Source organism: Hyperoodon ampullatus (assembly GCF_949752795.1).
Source record: "Hyperoodon ampullatus genome assembly, chromosome: X".
NCBI lineage: Eukaryota > Metazoa > Chordata > Mammalia > Artiodactyla > Ziphiidae > Hyperoodon > Hyperoodon ampullatus.
The window spans coordinates 88188815-88211903 of NC_136913.1; the positions used below are offsets into that span (position 1 = coordinate 88188815).

The 23089-nt window shown below is 43.9% G+C and overlaps 2 protein-coding genes across 2 annotated transcripts; one reads left to right on the top strand and one right to left on the bottom strand.

Moving 5' to 3' along the window:
- Positions 1–4835: 4835 nt before the first annotated feature.
- On the top strand, positions 4836–6787 carry TCEAL6 (transcription elongation factor A like 6; the record flags this gene model as incomplete). The annotated part of the gene is made up of 3 exons (XM_079726891.1): positions 4836–4864; positions 5722–5791; positions 6158–6787. The coding sequence occupies 3 exons, from the start codon at positions 4836–4838 to the stop codon at positions 6785–6787; spliced, it is 729 nt and encodes a 242-aa protein (XP_079583017.1).
- Positions 6788–19817: 13030 nt separating this feature from the next.
- LOC307068844 (transcription elongation factor A protein-like 2) lies at positions 19818–20516 on the bottom strand (the record flags this gene model as incomplete). Its single annotated transcript, XM_079726903.1, has 1 exon — positions 19818–20516. Exon 1 carries the CDS (start codon positions 20496–20498, stop codon positions 19818–19820), a length of 681 nt encoding a protein of 226 aa, XP_079583029.1. The 5' UTR covers positions 20499–20516.
- Positions 20517–23089: the final 2573 nt, after the last annotated feature.

A 23089-nucleotide genomic window follows, 5' to 3' on the forward strand; every position in this document is an offset into this window, starting at 1 on the left:
CTTTAGTTGGCACAGCTCCCTCATAGTCATAAATATGACCAAGGGTTGGGAGACATTTCATGACCATTTTGTCCCATGGTGTTAGAAATGCTCATTCCCAGGTCACTCCAGGATTTCGTTGACAGGCCACTCAATGTGCTATTACTGGACTAAGCCCTATTAACAGTAGCTAAAACTCTCTAGACCGCATGTCTTACTAGTTTGTTATGGTCCAGGAAAAGATTCCCTCTTGTTGCTTCTTCATGTATCTAGAGTTACACTATTACAATCATTACTCTCATATAGAATTACATATTTGGTCAATTGTTTCAAGTCTCCTAGTCTTCATTATTTTTATTGGAGGCTCAGTCACACATTTGGTAATGCAAGAAAAAAAATCATAAAATAGGCAGAATACAAATAATATACATAGTAACATTAGTAAGGTCATAAGTAAGTGTTTAAGCTAAGACCTTCCATTAAGTGGGGCACCCAGTATCTCCCCAGGTCATATGACCAGCCTGTTCTTCACCAGTCACTATCTTTAAGGGAAGTGATATATTGGCATTGTACATAAAGTTCACCAAAGATGTTTGTATGTACAAGGTGAATGGTGGGTCATCGTGACCCCTTACATGATTAAGAAAGGAATGTTATCTTTTAAGGAGTTACATGGCTGGCATCAGAAAAAGAAAAATTGTCCTTTGTGGTTGAGCAGGTATTTCTGCTGTTGGGGAGGTGTGGTCAATGCATAACGCAGATGCACAATGCACACTAGAGGAGAGGGAGGGGGACCAAAGAAGTGGAGAAAAATTTTTATGTTTAAATTTTTCTTGTCTTACCTTAAACTATGAATTTTATTTCATCATATCAATGTCAGTTTTCTGTTTGTGATATTTTATTGTACCTACACAAGTTACCGTTGAGGGAAAATGGGTAAGGGGCATAAGACATCTCTCTCTATTGTCTCTTACAAGTACCTGTAAATCTACAATTGTCTAAAAATAGGTTTTAAAAAGGCATGGTTTTTCTAATTTAGGAAACTAAGAAAACTCACCCCCAATTGAACACTTGTTATGTGCCAGGCAGTGGGGCTTGTGGCTTCACATGAACTACCTACACTCTAGGATAAAAATACTTCCTGATCTGCCCTGAACAGAAGGGTTGCCTGTTAACCTGGCATCCCATATAGTTTAACATTTGTCCAAAAATCTTCATTGTTAAACAATGTATTATTATTGCTGATATTTACATTAAAGTGTTACTGAGTCCAAGCTCACACCACTTGCCACAAGTCAGGCCAATAAATCGAGAGACGAGGTGTTGGGGCAGGGAAAATCGACCTTATTCGGAAAGCCAGCAAACTGAGAAGATGGCAGACTAATGTCCCAAAGAACCATGTTAATTTGGGGTAGAATTCAAGCTTCTTTTATGTTAGCAAAAGGAGAAGCAGGAGGAGGTGAGGTCAGGTGGTGAGGAATAGCCTTAAGCAGCTATGCATGGGTGGTGGTCTGAGGGAGGTTATGAAACTTCTTTGTTCTTGGTTGGTTGACTCACATTGAAGTTAATCAGGTCTGGTCAAGAAGTTCCTGCAGAACTAGATAAGACAAACGTTAATTTTTCTTGTTCTTGTTTCTTATCACCTTGGGGGGAGGTAGAGTTTTTTCAAAAGGGAGCTATCACCTACACCCCAAGTTGCAGGCAAAATTCCTTCAATGATTAATGTGGTTATGTGCAGAGCTAGCATGACTAAGCAAAGGCAACTAACAGCAGAATACAAAGGTAAGAGCTAAAATAGTTTCAGGATAGAGTAAGAGTTGTTCTTTCTTGTTACAAAAGTAAGCCAGAATAGGTTTAGTAGACCTTGTTTACTTGTATTAGTTTCCTAATGTTGCTGTAAAAAAATAACCACAAACTTGAAGGCTTAAAACAATACACATTTATTATCTTACAGCTGCGGAAGTCAAAAGCTCAAAATCAGTTTTACTGGGCTAAGATCAAGTTTATTGGCAGGGCTGTGTTCCCTCTGGAGGCTCTAGAGGAGAATCCATTTTCTTGCCTTTTCTAGTTTATAGAGCTGCATTCCTTGCATCCCTTGGCTCATGGCTCCTTACTCTATCTTTGAAGCCAGCAATTTAGCACCTTGCTTCAGTTGTCACATTGCCTTCTTCTGTAGTAAAATCTCCCTCTATCTCCCTCTTATAAGGACACTTGTAATCGTATTTAAGGCCTACCTGGATAATCCGGGATATTTTTCTTGTCTCAAAATTCTTAACTTAATCACATTTGCAAAGTCTCTTTTCTAATTCAACATAATTAACACATCCGTTTCAAGGACAACATGCAGGGTATTCACTGTTAAAATGAAGTAAACTCACACAGGAGCAGCTAGAGAGCGAGCCCCTCTTTGTCTTGAGTGGTAGTGACAAAAGCATTTGATGCTGCTACCTCTACTGGTTATATGTGATTAGCTAGTTGGGCCATGACCATGCCGAGGACATTTAAAATGCATGAAAATGTATGAGAAATATGTGAGGGAAGTAAAAGCTGAGCTGTGCTGCCATGGAGCTTGAACATCCTTGGTACAGTGGTTTTGTCATTTATTATGCAGTGTAAATCTACATCTATATTTATTTTATTGTTGGAAATGGTTTCTTCAATCTTTGAACAAGATTGAATGAAAAATTAAGTAACGAATTCTGTTTTCTTTGGTGATAAACATTTAACACCCACAAAATGTTTGCTGACATTTACTATGCACCAAGGGGACTGTGGTGATATTATTGACCTCAAGAAAACCCAAATCTACAAACCTGCTAAAGAAACATTCGCATCTACTTCAGAAGGTAGTAGTTATTTTAAAAATAATATGTCAATTGAGTACATACAGATGCAGAAGTTGTGTTGACTTCTCATTCTATGAACAGAACTACTAATTTAGAAGAAATTATTTTTCTTCTAATTTAATTATTCAAATTTTGAATCCCAAGTTTTTGTGTGCATGTTCAAAAGTAGAAGCGATAGCTCCTAATATGTTGGCTCTGTTAGCAAAAGAACTTAGGAAAGAATTATTGATGATAGTTTAAAATCAGCATCAACAGATGATTACAAAGAAAATCAGTTACTAGCAACAGTGATTTGATATTACTTTCATCAAATTAATGGAATAATAATACAATAATAATGCATTTTTTGTATTATTGATGAAAGGGAAACATGTAGCCTTGTTATTAATGGCATTGTGAATTCAGTTAATAAATTCAACTTTGAGGATAAAATTACTTGTTATGTGGTGTTAATGTGTTAATGAGAATACACATTTTGGTGGAACAAAATGTTGCAGGAAGATAAATGCTTTACTAAATTAAGAAACACATGCATCAGAAATATAATCAGAATTGGTTGTGTCACACATGTAAATAATAATTGTGTAAACAAGATGTGGTATTTTGCAAATCAAAATAGAAACGGTGGTGTCACATAGTTACACATATGAACACTCAGAAACACGTATACCCTGTGTGTGTTTGTGTGTGTGTCTGTGACAACACTGTAGAAGCTACACTACTGGCAGTTTTCTAGTCTTGGGTTGGGTGGCGGTTTCACAAATGTGAAAGAGGAAAAAAAAAAAGAAAGGGAATGGAAGAGAAGGAAGAGGGACAAACATGGGTTACACGATGCATCTGTGCATCTGTGGTCCATATTTTTAAATTTTTTTGATGTTCAAGCAAAAGAAGCTTTAATAATACAACACTATTAAAAAATACAACAGTACTATTCTTAATAACAATAACAATGAAAATAATAATAACAGTGACCACAAAAGCAGAGGGAGCCTACACTTTGCCAGGCACTATATACAGCTGACTTCACTGACATGCTAAAAGTACATCCCACCCATTCTGTGATATGTTGCATGACTTGATGTCTGACATTGTGTGGGCTACTCACACAGGTGAGGAATTGAGGGTAGAGCTGTGGAGGGATTTGCTGTTCCATCCCAGAAGAGATGCTCTCAATTTATGAAAGGCTATCCTCAGTAACATGAATGGTCTACACAAGTTCTTTCTTTCTTTTTTTCTTGGAGGGTAAAATTGGGATGGAAATACTAAGGAAACAGGTTTAACTCAGTCAAAGGATGATTGTACAGAACTCTAAGAGGTAGTGAGCTCCCCATTATCGGGATATGCAAGTGTAACCTGGCTTAAATGTTTTTTTTAGGGCATTTTATTTTATTTTATTTTTAATTAGTTTCTGCTTTATAACAAAGTGAATCAGTCATACATACACATCTGTTCCCACATCCCTTCCCTCTTGGCTTAAATGTTTTAATGCAACCTTTTTTTCTTTTTTCTTTTTTAACTTTTTAGCAGTCTGACATTCTCTCTAGATGAGAATAGGTTAAACGTTGGAGTGCAAGTTTCCAGTGTGGAGAGAAGTGAACAGAGAAGGCGAGAAGGAAGTTGGTAAAATCAGTTTGGGGTTATAGATTTTGAGGTCCCTCAGGGACATTCAGGCGGTGGTGTCCAATAGACAGTTGGCAAAGAAGGTCTGAGACTCAGGGGAGGGAATAACCTGGATACGTAGATTTGGAAATCATCTGTGTTAAGAGGGAAATGAACAGAGATCAGCCAGGGAGAGAGAACACATGGACCGGAGAAGAGCAGAGGCTCAGGACGTAGCTGCTACTCAAGGTGGCAGCGCAGCTTCCTGGCCGGCACCACCACCAGGGCGGAGTCAGGCGGAGCTGGTCTTGAAAGCGGGCTGTGGGGCTCCGTGTGGAGCGCTCTTGGAGAAGTCGGGTACCCTCCCTGTGATCAGCTGTCACAACAGGGGATGAAGGGCATCTCAGAGGGATGCTGAGCGAGGACCTGAGAGGTGCCAGGTAAAGCACCTGCAGTCAGGAAGCCTCCCCCCACCTGCTCTGTCGGTAACTCCTCCTTCTCCAACCACCCCGCCCCCACACAGTCCTCAGCTGTCCGGTCCCTCTGGGATGGGGTGGGGGAGAGACCGAGCTCTGGTGACGTGGCGCTCACGTGACTGGCCGGGCACCCTGCAGTCTGGTCCCAGCGCCGTCGCTCCCGTTGCCCGCGCGGAACCAGCTCCCGGAGCTGCCCGGGTGGCGGGCGAGGGGCGAGCGGGCTTAGGCGAGCCAGAGGAGGCGCAGGCCCGGCCCGGGCGCTGCAGGTCAGTGTGAAGGTGGGCGCTGCTGGCGGCCCGGGTGGGGGTGGAAGCGGATGGGACTAGGATCCGGGAGCAGCGGGGAGAGGGGAAGGGGTCCCGAGATGGGTGAGGAGGGGCACGGGGCGCGGCGTGGGCAGGTGGGGAGGGAGGACCCTGCAACCGGCCCTGCCGCCTCTTCGACGCCCCTCCTCTGCGCCCTCCATCCATTTTCGAGCCTGAAATGGGGTCGGGGGGACGGGGGGAAGCAGTGCGACCGTGAAACGTAGACAAATTCTGGAAATAACCCCCCTCTCACACTCTGCCCCTATGAGGAAATATTGATCTCCGCGTAAAGGGGTGGGGGCGGGGCGGGTTGCCTGCCGGGGAGGGGTCCCAGCGACCCAAACAGTTTGTAAAGCATCCTGGTCTGACCCTGAGGCCTGACAAAAAGATTTGGCGACTGAGGTGCGGGGTCAGGGGAGGTCGGGGGGAACCGTTGGATGTGGAGGGCCCGGATTTGGGAAAGGGACTTCAGTCCACTGACCCTGCAGCCCCTCTCTGTCTCCTGTCTCTCTACAGGTCTGCATGTCTGTTCCCAGCACTCTGCAAGAATAGTAAAGGAGGAGGAACCTGTCCAGAATCCCTGCAGGTCAGCGAAAGGAGGGAGAGGCACTGGACAGGCACATGGCTGGGGGCCGGATGTGGAGGGCACAGCTTGGGCAGAATTTGAGGGCCCCACTGCCCATCCCCCCACCGTATGTAATATACACACTTTCTGCCACGCTGAAGGATGGTACAAGGTGGCAAGGCCTGCCAGGGAAATGGTTGGCTCTCAGTGCAGGAGGAATGGTGGGGTAAAGGGTGGCCAGAAGGCTCACTAGGCTGGGCCAGGTCAGGGGAACGCTGGCAAGGGTGAGATGCCAGTACTATCCGGACCTACATTCCACCCCCAAGCCCTCAGTCTCCTTGTCTCCTCTTGTCGCTCTCCCCCACCCCACCCCATCCCATCCCCCAGGACAGGAAAACGAGGGGACATCTCAACATGGAAAAACTCTGCAATGAAAATGAAGGAAAGCTGGAAGGCAAGGGAAAGCCAGAAGATGAAGTAGAGCCTGAAAATGAAGGAAAGTCAGATGAGGAAGAAAAGCAAGAAGTGGAGGGGAAGTCAGAACACGAGGGAGAGCTCCAGAATGAGGGACGGCCAGAAGACGAGGGACAACCAGAAGACGAGGGGAAGCGAGAAAAGCAGGGCAAGTCTGAAGCTGAGGGAAGACCACACGGTGAGGGCAAGCTGGAATCCCAGGCAAAGCCAGAGAGTCAGCCGCGGGCTGCCAAAAACCGCCCCTCTGAAGACTATGTGCCCCGGAAAGCAAAAAGAAAAACGGACAGGGGGACGGACGATTCCCCCAAGGACTATCAGGACAACTTACAGGAAAGGCACCTGGGCAGTGAGGAGATGATGAGAGAATGTGCAGATATGTCAAGGGCTCAGGAAGAGCTAAGGAAAAGACAGAAAATGGGTGGTTTTCATTGGATGCAAACAGATGTACAGGATCCATTCACCCCAAGGGGGCAACGAGGTGTCAGGGGAATGAGGGGCGGAGGTAGGGGCCAGAGGGGCTTACATGATATCCCATATCTTTAATGCCTTTGGCCTTCAATTCTGATTTCTCTGATGAGAATATCGCTGACCCTGCTTTCCCTGGCAGGCATTTTCCAGGCTATGTGCTTTAACCTTAAGCTGATACTTTGCTTTAGGTGTCACTGTCATTACCAGCAGCCTTTTGATCCAACTACAGTGCTCTCTGTGTTTCAGTAGGGGATTTTCACCCACGTGCATGGAAGAGATGTTCATGGTACACTGTAAAACAACAATAAAGAAAAAACAGTTTTCTGAATCGAATATATAGTATCAAACCATTTTTGTAAAAGTATAAATGTTTGTGTAATGCATCTGTGCACAGAAAAAACTAAAAATTAAGTGATGCTTTTTTCTTGCATGGTAGCCAAAAATAGGTCACATCTGCACTCAAAAATAAGTCCAGTCACCTGATGGTACCTCCACGCCATTCCTCTGCAGATGTGCCCATCCCCATGTCTTCTCCTAGTAGTAACCATGTCAATGGGCACTGCTATCCTTTCTCTGAGTCCTTTACCGTCCTATGGCTCCCACCATGTGTGATTCTTTATCTTTATTTTCTTTGCTCACTCATCTCTGCTTTTTCCTAAATGATATGCATTATGTTAGTCATTAAAATAAAACTAAGGGACTTCCCTGGTGGCACAGTGGTTAAGAATCCACCTGCCAATGCAGGGGACACAGGTTCAATCCTTGGTCTGGGAAGATCCCACATGCCGTGGAGCAACAAAGCCCATGCACCAGAACTACTGAGCCTGTGCTCTAGAACCTGCGATCCACAACTACTGAAGCCTGCATGCCTAGAGCCCATGCTCCACAACAAGAGAAGCCACTGCAATGAGAAGCCCGCATGCCGCAAAGAAGAGTAACCCCTGCTCACTGCAACTAGAGAAAGCCTGCATGCAGCAACAAAGACCCAACGGAGCCAAAAATAAATAAATAAGTAAATAAATTTACTGAAAAAAAAAAACAAAAAACTAAGACCAGAAAACAATACATGATAAGTGATTGGACTGTTCAGTGAGTTTTTGAGAGCAATGAAGACACAATATTCCTATTGTTAGAATGTACAATAATAGGTAAAACTCATATTAACTCTGGTACCCAGAGCTAGAGGAATCAACTTGGCAGTTATAACAGACACACTGTTGTAAGGGTCAGTGTTGTCATCTGTAAAATGGGGATAATATTTGCCTCACGGGACTACCAAGTGGATCAAATGAGGTACTGAATATATGAGATGTGTTGTGACCTAGCCCCCACCAGATACCTGGGGGAGGAATGGCTCCCATACCACTTTCATGCAGTAGCAGGTACGTAGATGGAATCAGACTCTTAGAGGAGAACCGAGGGAGGTCTTACTCGTGTCCAGGAACAAGTTCAGGCAGCTGAGAGATAGGTGCCACTCTCTCTGGGATACTGCCATGTCTGCTGGGCACTGTGCCTCTTCTCCTGGGTCCTGTACTCATTACTGATACTGTGTAATGAGCTGGAGGGTGTAACGTGCCAAAGCCATATCAATTTCTCTGGAGTCAGTGCCCACCTACACTTGACCTCTATAGAAGTGTGGATAAAGCCCTCTCTTCACTTCAGAGTTAACGGTTACCCTGTTACCTGTGAGTATCCCCCTAGTGCTACTTGAGACTAGTACCTTTCAGACTCTTTAAGCAAAATGATCATTTATGTGTATTTTGTTGGTTTGCGTGTTTTTGCATACATAAGCATCCTTCTTACCAAATTAAGATGTTGCAGGTTAGACCAGGGGGGAAATATCTGCATGGTAGAAACTGTACTATTCTCACAGGTTAATATCTCACCTGAAGTCTCTCTTTCCTGGGTTGAATTCTCTCCCAGGAAACTCTTGTCAGGCCCTGTGTTAGCAGTTCAGCAGACCCATCAACATATTTGATTTTTAGATCCTTATCAGTGAATATGTGGTGAATATACCAGCTGCATCAGCATAACCTGCGATCTAATTAGAAATGCAGAGTCCCAGGCCCTACTCAGACCTACTGAGTTGGAATCTTCATTTTAACAAGATCCCCAGATGATTCCTATGCACATTGAAGTTTGAGAAGCACTGGATTAGAGGGAGACTCTTTTTAGGCTCCCCACTCCCACCTTCACATGAAGGATGTGCCTGAAAGGATAAGTATATGCCCCATATAAGATACACATCATAGATTATTAAACAGACCCATGTTTGTCAATCTGTAGTTACCCCCCCATGCATTAGTAGGTCTTGAAATTAATTCACTGGGTCAGGACTTGTAATTTTTTAATGAAGTAGAATAAAGGAGATTAGAGTCAAATATAAATATCAAATTGAAGGTAGGGTGAATATTGTTTTGTGAAATTTATGTTTCAGTTATGTATGTATGTACGTGCACCATGAGTTGTGATGAAAAGTATATTTCTGACTGTGGGCTGTGGTTTTTAAAAAATTGAGAAACTTGGCACTGGACTCTTTGCATTGCAAAGAATATCCAGTCCATTTCATACTTGTATCCCTAGTGCCCAGCACAGTACCTGACAAATAGTAGGTACTTATTAAAAGTGTAAATAATAATGACTAATTTAGGAACTCAAAATTTTCTCCAAGTTTAGCCTCTGTCTACACAAATAACCTTGGAAAAATAACTTCAGTTATCAAACAGGGGTTACTTACAATTCCAAAATGATCCGCAAGCCATGGGCTTCACAGGCTGGATAGGAACTACTGAAATTCACAGCTAGAGCTGTCATTAGTAAAAGAAATATACACTCAGCAGCACCAAGGAGAGCTCCTGGGCTGGAGAAAGTGGAATTTCTTAAGCCCAGAAGACAGGTTCTGCAAAGTGAAACTAAACAACTGTGGAATCTGTGCTGTAAAAGGGCCCAGTGAAGGGCTCTGTGTTGCCACAGGAGCATAGCCTCACAAAAGAACAGAAGCATGCCTGCCAGGGTGGGAGGCCAGGGGTGAGGGGCTGTCCTGGAGGGATAGCAGCTGAGCTACCAGCAGATGGTCTTTCTCCACTTAGCCTGGGGGAATCAAGGCCTCGGGTTTTAGAGACAACATATATCATGTTGGTTTTGTGCTTGAACTCCCTATGATTTCCAGTTCTGAGTGGTGCCCAGAGCAAGAAAAAGATCTACAGTAGGTCCAGGCTGTAGGGCAAGTTTCTCTGACACTTCAGCTTCATGACTCTGCAGACCCGATTGTATTGTATTCCTGCTGGACAGAGTCTATGAAGACTTAGAAAACCCCAGTAGTAGAATTACAATACACACCCTAGAGTTTTAGAGAAAACAACATGCCTTCTTCTGTTGGCAACTAGTCTCCGTTTGAAAATTGCTTGTAGCTTGCTACCAGCCCTTGGTAAAGACTTAACATCTGATCATGAGGTTTTAATTTTCTGCGCAAATGAGACATCCACTATGAACTTGTTTCTATATAGTCTTTTGAATAACAAAGTTTGGTGTGAGCACCAACTTTCTACCATTAATTGCAAATGGATTAAAAGACTGGGCCTGAGTAAGTAAAGAAGGCACAAGTAAATTACAGACCTACTCTTGTTATTTCATTCTCTCTCTCTCAAAACATATATTGTCTCATGGGGAGTTCCTCAAGACCAGTTAGAAAAAGAGGGATACAACGGTGGTCCAGTTCATGGATGTATCTTCTTGGTGTGTTGACAGTAGGTGCAAATGGATGTCTGCTGCACTATAGACCCACTCAGGAATGACTCAGAAAATAGTGGGAAAGAGAAATGATACCAGTGGGTAGAATTTTTGTGTGAAGACATCATGGTGGTAGGTATGGATGTACTCTGGTTCATGTGCAATGATTAAAAGATTGGTCAGGGACTTGGAGAGAATTAAATTGGAAAATTAATGATGAGGAAGTCTGAGGAATAGGTTTGTAGATGGCCACTCATAAAGGGCACAGATGGTACAGATATTTATGTCTCAAGATATAATCATTTACTCTTGCACAACAAATTACCACACACTTAACTGCTTAACAGATCACTCATTTATTAGCTCACACATCTGTAGGTCAGAAGTCTGGCACACCATGGTTGTGTTTTCTCTGCTCAGGGTGTCACAAGGTTAACATCAAGATGTCAGCCAAACCAAGTTCTCTTCTAGTAACTCTGGGGAAAAAATCTGCTTCCAAGTTCATTTATGTTGTTTTCAGAATTCAGTTCCTTGCAGCTGTAGGATTGTGGTCGTACACTTTTTTGCTGGTGGTAAGGCTGTTTTCAGTTTGTAGAGGCTACCTGCATTCTTTACCATGAGACTCACTCTATTCTCAAGCCAGCAATAGCACGTTGACTCTTTCTCATGCTTCTTATCTCTGACTTTTCTGTCTCTAACTCTAGACCACTTATTTAAAGGGATGATATGATTAGGTAAGGCCCACCTAGATAATCTTCCTATGTTAAGGCCAACTGATTTGAGACCCTAATTACATCTACAAGATGACTTCACAGAAATATATGGATTAGTGTTTGACTGAATAACTTGAAGAAGGTATATATACACTATTGGCTGGTAATTTGGTAGGCCATCTTAAAATTATGCCTACCACAGTCTGCCTTCTGATCCCCAAAGATTCATGTTCTTCCCAAATGCAAAATACATTCACCTTCTTCCAAGGTTCCCAAGAATCTCATTCCATTACAGTGTTGGCTCAGAAGTCAAAATCTCATCATCTAAATTATCTAAACCAGATGTGGATGAGAATCTTGGGCATAATTTGTTAAGTGCAGTTCCTAAAGATATTCCTCTCCTCTGTGGACCTATGAAACTAAAGACACAAATTTTCTGCCCACAAAACTCCCAACATATAATGATGGGAGAGGCACAGGATAGCAGTTATAGATGAAAATGGGGAAAATGGAAGATAAAAAGGAGTCACTATCCCAAAAGAGCTGGACTTCCATTATTAGATTTCAAGGCCTGAGAATAGTCCTCTGTGGCTCTTAGCTTCACGCTCTGTGCTTATGGCTCTGGACTCTTGACTCTTAGCTCTGTATTCTGAGCTCTTGGTTCTGTCCTCTGATTCATCCTTCCTTTTTTTTTTTTTTTTTTTTTTTTTGCGGTACACGGGCCTCTCACTGTTGTGGCCTCTCCCGCTGCGGAGCACAGGCTCCAGACACGCAGGCCCAGCGGCCATGGCTCATGGGCCCAGCCGCTCCGCGGAATGTGGGATCTTCCCAGACCGGGGCACGAACCCGTGTCCCCTGCATCAGCAGGCGGACTCCCAACCACTGCGCCACCAGGGAAACCCCATCCTTCCTTTTTAATTAAAGGTAGTATGTGTTCCCAGTTAAGTAGCTTTATCAGGCAGCTTCCCACCAGAAAAATTTGGGGGTTCAGATATTCTGCTTTCATTTTGTGCTCTTCTATCTCTTTCATTCCAAGCTGACAATATTTCCATTGATATAATTTTCTTAAGAACCTTGCAATTCTTGAATAAATTGCACTGGGTTTTACTCCACTGGGCAAAATCTACACACACAATTATCTCTGAGATCATGTTTCTCTATCTTTGGCTCCTGCTGAGGTGGCTGAGTGTGCATGCCTTAGGCTCCTAAAGGATGTGCATGTTCCTTACCACATGGTGCCTCCATCACCAAGCCAGTAGTGATACATTAAATCATTCTCATACTTCAAATTATTGACTTCTTTGTCTCTGACCTCTAGACCCCTTAAGCTTCCTAGAGGCTGTCGGGTTTTGCTGAAAAATGAGCTTTGTGTGACTGAGTACCCTGACTTTTTTAACTTTTGAAGGTTTCAGCAAAAGATTATACTAGTTACACACTCAACTTTTTCTCTATGTCATTCTTTCAGAAGGTATCTCTTAATTTTAGTGTATTTTGCCATTTGAATAGAATAGGAATTTCCCAAATCATCAAGTCCTATTTTCTTTTTGTTTAACAGATATTCCCTCAATTTGTCTCTCTCCTGCTACTTTTTGATATAAATAGTAAGAAGAAACCAGGCCATACCTCAGCAATTTGCTTGGGAATCTCTTCAGCTAAATGTCCAAGTTTATCACTTACAAGTGCTGCTTTCCAGTGAACTGTCGGAGATAATTTCACTAATCATTCTGCTACTGCATATGAGGATCTCACGCCTCCAGTTTCCAATAACAGGCTCCTCACATCCTTCTGGACCTGTGCTAGCAGGGTCTATGAGGTGTATATTTTTACTTACAGGTGGTTCAAAGCAATAATGTTCCTCAAAGTTCTTCCAGCCTCCACCCACTGCCCAGTTACCAAGCCACTTCCACATTTTTAGGTATTTGGTACTTTCAGTGTCAATATCTGTATTAGTTTTCTATTACTATGTAACAAATTACTTTAAATTTAGTGGCTTAAAATAAGACATTTATTACCTGACAGTGTCTCACACAGCTGGAATGTGGGGGAAAGGGAGCCCTGTGTTTTGGCTACGGCAGTCTGGAATGGAGTATCCACCTCACTGAACTTGGAAAGTGGGGAGGAAGCAGTCTTGGTTCAAATATTAGAGGCTTTTAGCTTTCTTACTGAATTTGTGTAGATTTTCTTGAGCAGATATTTCTTCGTGTGCTGTTTGTCCTTAGGACCATTTCCAAAGGCCTTTAATGGTTGATTTTGTTTTTTTTTTAAATATGATTTTTACTACTTTCACTGGGGATCAGGTCAGTGGGGCTCCTCATGCTGCCATGCCAGAAGTCAATCTTCCATTATTTCTTCATAGTATTTCATCCCCTCTTCTTCTGAGACTTTGATTATACATTTGACCCTTGAACAATGCAGGGTTTAGTGGTGCTGACCCCCTACACAGTTGAAAATCCATGTACATCTTTTGGCTCCCTCAAAACTTAACTATTGATAGTCTACTGTTGAATGGCAGCCTTACTGATAACATAAAGAGTCGATTAACACATATTTTGTGTGTTATATGTGTTATATACTGTTACAACAAAATAAGCTAGAGAAAAGAAAATGTTATTAAGAAAATCATAAGGAAGAGAAAATACATGTACAGTACTGTATTGTATTTATCAATACTGTAAGTTTACATTGTTTACATAGCCTGTCAATGCCTACATCAATAATGTCTTATGTGATGCAAAACACTGTAGCTGTTATATGTATTACTAACACTAGACTTCAAAAATGAAAAGATCATGTGAAAAAGAACTTCATATTTATTTACAGGTATAAGGATTCATGCACTGATAACAAAGAAGCAGTAATATGATTGCCTTATAGTAGGATAGTATAATCAATACCATTGCTTCACGGTAGCTTAGCCTAGGCACTAATGAATGAACCATTATAAAATTCTTATGGCATATAGTATTACAGTCATATTCATAATACAGCACTGAAACATTATTACATTAAAGAAAAACACCTGTCTGTGATGATGATAGGCTGATACACAGTTTCTCCAATTGTGAGAGAGACAGAAAGAGGTATATTGTATGGTAATGTAATTCTTTGAAAGCAGAGTTATAAAACAGTAAGAAAACTAACACATTATTAATTTTATCAGTCACCTTATGCCTATGTAAGAATACACTATCCACTTCAATATAAATACTGCACACAATGTTCTACACACATATTTTTGTATATTTCTTGAAAAATTCCGCATATAAGTGGACCAAGCAGTTCAAACCCATGTTGTTCAAGGGTCAGTTGTATATACATTAGATTTTCCCCCACCATATCCCATTAGACTGTCACAATCTTTTCTGTATTGTCTATCCTTTTGCCTCTCTCTCTCCCTCAGTCTAGAGATTAGCACCAGTTCAGAGCCTTTAGCTAGTAACTCCCAGGAGGTCTTGGTATTTCTATGTCCCTAGGGCACAGTCACCCTGAAAAGTGTCTGCAGGTTCCACTGGAAAAGATTTCATGTAAGATTCATAGTATAGTGGCTGCTGGGTCCTACCTTAGAGGTAAACTGCCTTCCCCTCAGTTGGATGAGAAGTTGAAAACCCCCACTACAGCAACTCGAATTAGGAAACAGCAGACCTAGAATTTTTTTCTGCCTCAATATGTCAGGCAGCATCCTATAGGCTGCCCAATTATTTCATTTTTAAGAATGCTCTGATTAGCCATCACCACAGATCCCTGTGGGTCAAACATCCTCTAATTACCATTTTATCCCCGTGGCTCATTGTAGTAGTTGCACTCACCTTGTCACGTATGATTAAGCACTGTCACCTGACCTCTAGCACTCTGAGATCCCTTCATTCACATTAAGATCAAGTAGCCCAATTCCACTGCAGCATTCTCCACCATCATCTCCAGCCTACAGAGCACAGGCCCACAGAAATCTTCAAGGATGTCCGTGACCCTCTCACCAATGATTTTTAATGCCTTGGAGCATGTCTGCACAAATACCCTATCCCATATATCAGGGCTCCACTCTTTCCCTACTAGTGTCTTTACCTTATTGTAAAATCCATAGCAGGTAGGGCATTTAATTGGCAGTGGAACTCAGTGACAGTATGAGGACCTGAGCTTGGTCTTCAGCTTTTTTTCCATCCCTAAGATGAGGAACTTCTTCAAACATGCCATGCAGGCTTTCTGGCACTCTACATGTGTTTTCTGTTGTATTATATAGCTTTCAATTTCCTTTTTCCTATGCATATTCTTTAGGACCATCAGATGAACATGGGAAGCTCCACAACCTTTTGGATAATGATTTTTGACACAGTGCTTAAATGACACAGCAGCTTGATTACCCAAACTTTGGATTCCACCTGTACTTCATTCTATGCCACATGTGGTGTTGGGTAAGTGTGATACTACTACATGCCATGTACCAAGGAACCTCTCCTAACACCTGCCCCCTACTCTTCCAACCACCAGTGCAAAGAGGTTATTTTTCCCTCCTCAAATTAGTAACCCGATTTCTGGGGTAACTTCTAGTATCTATTACTGTATCTGAGAAGTGCATGACAGGAAAGAGGGAGCCCATATGCATTAGAAAATTTGAGACTTTTTAAAAATGTACAATATGCAAAGATTTGGGAAGGGTACCGGAGAACCACAGGGGTAGTGCAATACTCCATGGCTAGTAAAGGTAGGATTATCTAGGCCTGAGGGACAAAGGGAAAGAGGGGTTACTGAAAGCTTGAGATACAGAGCCTATTTGGAGATGGCAACCCCCCAGGAAACTTTAGAGAAGAGACTCAGTCAGCATCTGGTGACACTACAGGGAACAAGCTGGGAAGTAAAGTTCCTGACCACATTGTCCACCACTTACTCCCAAAGGACAAGGGAGCCCTTTGATGTAATCAATACAGGTTAGATTCCCTGGGATGTAGAACAGGGTGGAGGAGGGTGGAGACTGAATCCCAATGGGAAGATGGAGAGATTTCTAGCAAATTGTGCCTGCAGTGAGAAAGCGTACCCCTATTCAGCTGTTATTATACTGTGAGGAGGAGGGTAAAAGGCATATTGTTTTTAGAGGGTTAATTCCAGCAAGACTGGGATTTGCCCAAGCTGGTCTCCTAAAATAAGAAATGCACCTGTAAGTTACTGACTCGTGGTAAAGGCATGAAACATACTAAGAGTGTTGTTTTAGAACCATTGGTCCGAGGAGTTTGGATGGTTTTTACCAGCCTGTCAGCTTTGCTTATTGGTAACAAAAAGGTTGATCATTTGCACCTGGTCTTGGTGAACATCCCCACCAAGAGCTCTGCTGTTGAAGAGCTACAACATAGCAAGAATATGCCTACATAACCATCACTGCAAGAGAATCCTGGGCTGAGACTCCATTTTGTGCTCTCTGGTTCTAAGGTACTCTGTGAACACATCAGTGGTTCCTATTCCAAAAGAAGTGCATATTTCCAGGGCTCTTATAGAGAGGGAAGGCAATTGGAGCTTACATCTGGCCACTTTAGACCCCTGGGTATGAGACAGCTCTTGGCTGTGAGGCATATCCTCAATGCTGTTGCTACCTTGCATCCATTTTCCCCCCTGTGCTAAACTACAGATTTGCAAGGTTTGACATTTGAGGTCCCATGCGTCTTCTTTAGCAATGGAACTGTTTAGCTGTCATAGTTATGGCATCTAAAGAAGGAAATACACCATCCTATGAGATGCGTTCCATTTGCCTTTGTTTATAGTCATGATTTGCTCTAAAAACAGTTTCAGGTTCTCTTCAGTAGATATATTAATCCTTGCCTTTATGGATTCTTACTCCCAAATTTTTATACCTTACAAAGGTCCTCAGCTCTCCCCCACACCCACCAAATAAACATTGCAACTCTTCTGCTCACCTTAGGGTTTACACTTAATACAACTGCAATCATAATGAACATATAAGTCAGTGGACATTAGCTTTTTTTTTTTTAATTTTTTTTACGCAGGCCTCTCACTACTGTGGCCTCTCCCGTTTCAGAGCACAGGCTCTGGACGTGCAGGATCAGCGGCCATGGCTCACGGGCCCAGCTGCTTCACGGCATGTGGGATCCTCCCAGACCGGGGAATGAACCCGTGTCCCCTGCATCGGCAGGCGGACTCCCAACCACTGCGCCACCAGGGAAGCCCGACATTAGCTTTTAGTGTGAATCAGAATCACCTAGGGAGCTTGTTAAAAATGGAGATTCCAGCGCTCGACTCAGTGGATCCAAAGTGGGGGTAAGGAGTTCACATTTTCAACAAAGTCCTCTGGTGATTTTATCGTGGCAAATTTGCACACTTTAAAAACATGCATGCATTAATGAAATGAGATAGGGTTAAATTTGTGGTACAAACCCTTCTACATGGCGTTTCATTTGGAACTGCAAGTAAACCCTGCTAGAGAAATAGAGTCCACGGTTATTTATCTAGACCTGGAATGATCTGAGGCAAGAATGCCTAACTCAGCTATCATCATTTACAAATTTATTAAGAACCTATTACTTGACAGGCACTGTGCTAGGCATTAGAGGTACCAGGATAAAAAGGACAAATTGTGCTTTGAGAAGCAGAGTCCAAAGCACTGTTTCTCAATTTTTAAAAAATTTAGCCCACAATCAGAAATTTATTTTTCATCACAACTCAAGGTATACAAACATACATACATATATAAGTGAAATACAAATTTCACAAAACAATACTCACCCTGTCTACCTGGGATACAATCTGATATTTACTGTTTAGCTCTAACCAAAGCTATTCTACCCTACTTCATTAAACAATTTCAGGTATTGACTCATTGAATTTGTTTCAGGTTCTACTACTGTTGGGGATGTGGAACTGCAGTTCAACAAACACAGGCTTACTTAATAATCTGTAGGATGTATCTTATGTAGCACATGTATTTATCCTTTTAGGCACATATTTCACATGATGGTGGGAGTGGGAGGCTAAGGAGAGTTTCCTTATAAACCAGTGCTTTGCAAACTTTAAAGTGCACAGGAATCACCTGAAGATCTTGTTTAAATGAAGATTCTGAATGAGTAGGTCTAGGATGGGGACCTGAGATCCTGCATTTCTATCTCTTAGATGATGCTGATGCAGCTGGTCCATGAACCACTATTTGAGTAACAATGCTCTAAAAATCACAAGTATGGGTAGGTGTGCTAACCTTGTAATGCAGGACCCAGCAGGAGTCTCCTAGGAGATAATTTCCTCTAAGGAAAAAGGAATGGAGCAGAGAAGGTACTAACAGATGAGAAAAGCACAGTGTGCACCACTCAAATTTTATCCCAGCTTCCCATATCTGAATCTGATGGAAAGATGGCTGTATGTAAAATCTAAAATTCATTAGTGACCAAAGGAGCACTGAGGTAGTACCACTTGGATAAGTATAACTCTAAAGTGAAGAAAAGGGCTTTATCCTCATTTCGATCAGTGTCATGGTGTGGGGCAGGTTTAGGGCTCACTGGGGACTCCAGGGAAATCAATTGAGCTTTGTCATCTTGAGGACATCAGTCCATCAGCAGCAGTGAGGACCTTAAGAAGATGGAGGACTCATGAGAAGTGGCACAGTGCCCAGGAGACATGGCAATACCCAGGGGAGGTTTGTACCCACCTTTTGGCTTCCTGGAACTTATTCCTGGACATAGGTGAGATGTACATCAACCCTCTTCCAAGTGTCTGATGGGGTCCTGGTCCTGCTAGTATAGGGGAAAAGGTAGAAGCCAGCCTAACACAGCTGACATACTCAGTACCTCATCTAATCCATTCCACAATCCTGTGAGGCAATTATTATCCCCATTTCAGAGATGACAAGACTGCTCTTTATAGCAATTGATCTGTTATAACTGCCAAGTTGATTCCTCCAGATACGAGTCCAGAAGTAATGTGAGTTTTACATAACATTTTAAGTTCTGACAACAAGAATTTACAGTGTCTCCACTGCCTTCATAAACTCAGTAAACAGTTCTTTGTATTGCTTTTCATGTATTGCTTTCCTTTTTATATTTTAGCATTTCTTTATAAGAATAGTAATCTGTGTTCCTTGGGAAAAATTAAACAGATGAGTAGAAAGAAAACAAAGAAAATAAATCACCCACAATCTCACACACAACTCATAAAACCACTGTTAACCATTTTTTGGTTTTGTTTTGTTTTGTTTTGCGGTACGCGGGCCTCTCACTGTTGTGGCCTCTCCCGTTGCGGATCAGAGGCTCTGGACGTGCAGGATCAGCGGCCATGGCTCACAGGCCCAGCCGCTCCACGGCATGTGGGATCTTCCCGGACCGGGGCACGAACCCGTGTCCCCTGCATCAGCAGGCGGACTCTCAACCACTGCGCCACCAGGGAAGCCCACCACTTAACCTTTTAGTGAACAAAGTTTTCTATTTTTCCTGTGCATAGATGTACTATATAAATTTCTGTTCTTTTACAAAAGTGGACCGATTCTGTAGATGATATTATAAGCTGCTTTATTTTTCCAAGAATCATAACACCTTTTTAATGCACATGGGTAAAAATCTCCTACTGACAGAGTACTCTAGTTGGATCAAAAAGTTGTTGATAACAAGAGTGACCCCTAAAGCAAAGTATTTGCAAAACTTTAAAGCACAGGGCCTGGTAAATGCCTGCCAGGGGCATTACACAAAAGGAATGTCTTCAAAGCCCCTTTGTGGGGCCCTGCAGCCACCCCTGAGTTCCCTTGGGCCCCTCGGGTGGAAGGGGTCCTGTAAACTTTTTTGCATCCACATAAACCCCCCCAGTTTCTGTCTGGTTTTCTTCACCTCATCCTCCACCCTGGCCATCTCGTCAAATTCTCTTATCATCTCTTCATTGCTCAAATGCATATCGTGTATGGCCTCCTTGTATTCCTTGAGACACTGAGCCAGCCCCTTGTTGGTTTTTCTTTTGGCCTTCCTGGGTACATCATCCCCAGCTGGGCGCTTTCCTGCAGCCCTTGGTTCGCTGGCTGGCTTTTCTTCTTTTGGCTTTCCCTCGCTCACTGGCTTTCCCTCACTTACTGGCTTTCCCTCACTCTCTGGTTTTCCTTCTTTTGGTTTTCCCTCACTCACTGGCTTTCCTTGGCTCTCTGGATTTCCTTCTTTTGGCTTTGCCTCACTCTCTGGCTTTTCCTTATCCTTTGGTACTTCCTCATCTTCTGTCTTTCCCTTGAGATCTGTCCTTCCATTGTTTTCTAACTTTTCCTTGTCTTCCACAGTACAAGCTACTCCCGGCTTTCCCACATCCAGTGGCTGTTCTTTGTTTTCCATCTTGCCTTGGTTCTCAGGCTTTCCTTCATTTTCACTGCAGAGTTTTTCCATGTTGAGTGTCCCCTCCTTTTCCTGTCCTAGGGATGGGGCAGGGGGAAGAGAAGACAAAGAGGAAACAAGGGAGATGAGGGCTTGGGGATGGAATGCAGGTCCGGATAGTAGCAGTCGCTTCTCGCCCCTTGTCAGGGGTCCCCGGACCTGGCCCAGCCCTCCTAGTGTGCCTTCTGCCCACCCTCTATCCCACCATTCCTCGTGCACACTTGAGCCAACCATTTCCCAGACAGACCCTGCCATTTTTCCCTACGCTTGCTCAGCATGGCAGTGTGTGTAAATGTGTTGGGAAGTGGACAGTGGGGCCCCCAATTCTGCCCGGGCCGTGCCCTCCACACTCCCCACCCCTCTGGGTCCCTGTCCAGTGCCCTCTCCTTCACTGACCTGCGGGGATCTGAACAAGTTTCTCCTCTTTTTGTAGCCTAGCAGAATGCTGGGAACAACAGCCTCACAGACCTGCAGACAGACAGGAGAAAGGGCTGGGAGCTCTGAGGACGCAATCTGGGCCCTCCTCATCCACCGTTGCCTCCCCCACCTCCCCTGACCCCGCACCTCAGTCGCCAAATCTTTTTGTCAGGCCTCAGGGTCAGACCAGGATGCTTTACAAACTGTTTGGGTCGCTGGGACCCCTCCCCGGCAGGCAACCCGCCCCGCCCCCACCCCTTTACGCGGAGATCAATATTTCCTCATAGGGGCAGAGTGTGAGAGGGGGGTTATTTCCAGAATTTGTCTACGTTTCACGGTCGCACTGCTTCCCCCCGTCCCCCCGACCCCATTTCAGGCTCGAAAATGGATGGAGGGCGCAGAGGAGGGGCGTCGAAGAGGCGGCAGGGCCGGTTGCAGGGTCCTCCCTCCCCACCTGCCCACGCCGCGCCCCGTGCCCCTCCTCACCCATCTCGGGACCCCTTCCCCTCTCCCCGCTGCTCCCGGATCCTAGTCCCATCCGCTTCCACCCCCACCCGGGCCGCCAGCAGCGCCCACCTTCACACTGACCTGCAGCGCCCGGGCCGGGCCTGCGCCTCCTCTGGCTCGCCTAAGCCCGCTCGCCCCTCGCCCGCCACCCGGGCAGCTCCGGGAGCTGGTTCCGCGCGGGCAACGGGAGCGACGGCGCTGGGACCAGACTGCAGGGTGCCCGGCCAGTCACGTGAGCGCCACGTCACCAGAGCTCGGTCTCTCCCCCACCCCATCCCAGAGGGACCGGACAGCTGAGGACTGTGTGGGGGCGGGGTGGTTGGAGAAGGAGGAGTTACCGACAGAGCAGGTGGGGGGAGGCTTCCTGACTGCAGGTGCTTTACCTGGCACCTCTCAGGTCCTCGCTCAGCATCCCTCTGAGATGCCCTTCATCCCCTGTTGTGACAGCTGATCACAGGGAGGGTACCCGACTTCTCCAAGAGCGCTCCACACGGAGCCCCACAGCCCGCTTTCAAGACCAGCTCCGCCTGACTCCGCCCTGGTGGTGGTGCCGGCCAGGAAGCTGCGCTGCCACCTTGAGTAGCAGCTACGTCCTGAGCCTCTGCTCTTCTCCGGTCCATGTGTTCTCTCTCCCTGGCTGATCTCTGTTCATTTCCCTCTTAACACAGATGATTTCCAAATCTACGTATCCAGGTTATTCCCTCCCCTGAGTCTCAGACCTTCTTTGCCAACTGTCTATTGGACACCACCGCCTGAATGTCCCTGAGGGACCTCAAAATCTATAACCCCAAACTGATTTTACCAACTTCCTTCTCGCCTTCTCTGTTCACTTCTCTCCACACTGGAAACTTGCACTCCAACGTTTAACCTATTCTCATCTAGAGAGAATGTCAGACTGCTAAAAAGTTAAAAAAGAAAAAAGAAAAAAAGGATGCATTAAAACATTCAAAATTATGGACCACAGATGAACAGAATCATCAAAATCCTTGGTTCACAGCTTACTCTTATCATTGACCCCTGTTGACCCTCTTTCCTTTCCTTCCATCCCTTCCCTTCCCTTTCCTCTTTCACGCTTGTGAAACCACAACCCAGCTCAAAAACTAGAAAATTGACAACATTATAGTTGCTACAGTGTAGTGCCATATATTTGGTTTTGATGATATGACTATACTGTGTCTTGGTTTGGATCTCTTTAAGTTTATTCTGATTGGAAATAATGAACTTCTTGGATGCACAGATTATTGTCTCTCTTGTAATTTGAGTAATTTTCATCCATTATTTGTTCAAAACTTCTTTCCACCCCTTTCTATCTCTCTTCTCCTTCTTGGATTCCCATCGTGGATATATTAGTATGCTTGATGGTGTCTCATGGGTCTCTTAGGTTTTGTTCATTTTTGTTCTTTCTTTTCACTTTCTGCTGCTCAGACTGAAGGATCTCAGTTGACCTGTCCTCAAGTTAGCTTATTTATTCTTCTCCCTGCTCAAACATGCTTTTGAACCCCTCTACTGAGCTTTTCATTTTAGTTATTGTACTTTTAAGTTCCAGAAGTTCTGTTTAGTTTCTTTTCATAGTTTAATTCTCTTTATATTCTATCTCTCTACTGATATTCTATATCTTCCAAGGCATTCTTCTCCTCATTTCCTTTAGTCCATTGTCCAGTGTTACCTCTAGCTCTTTG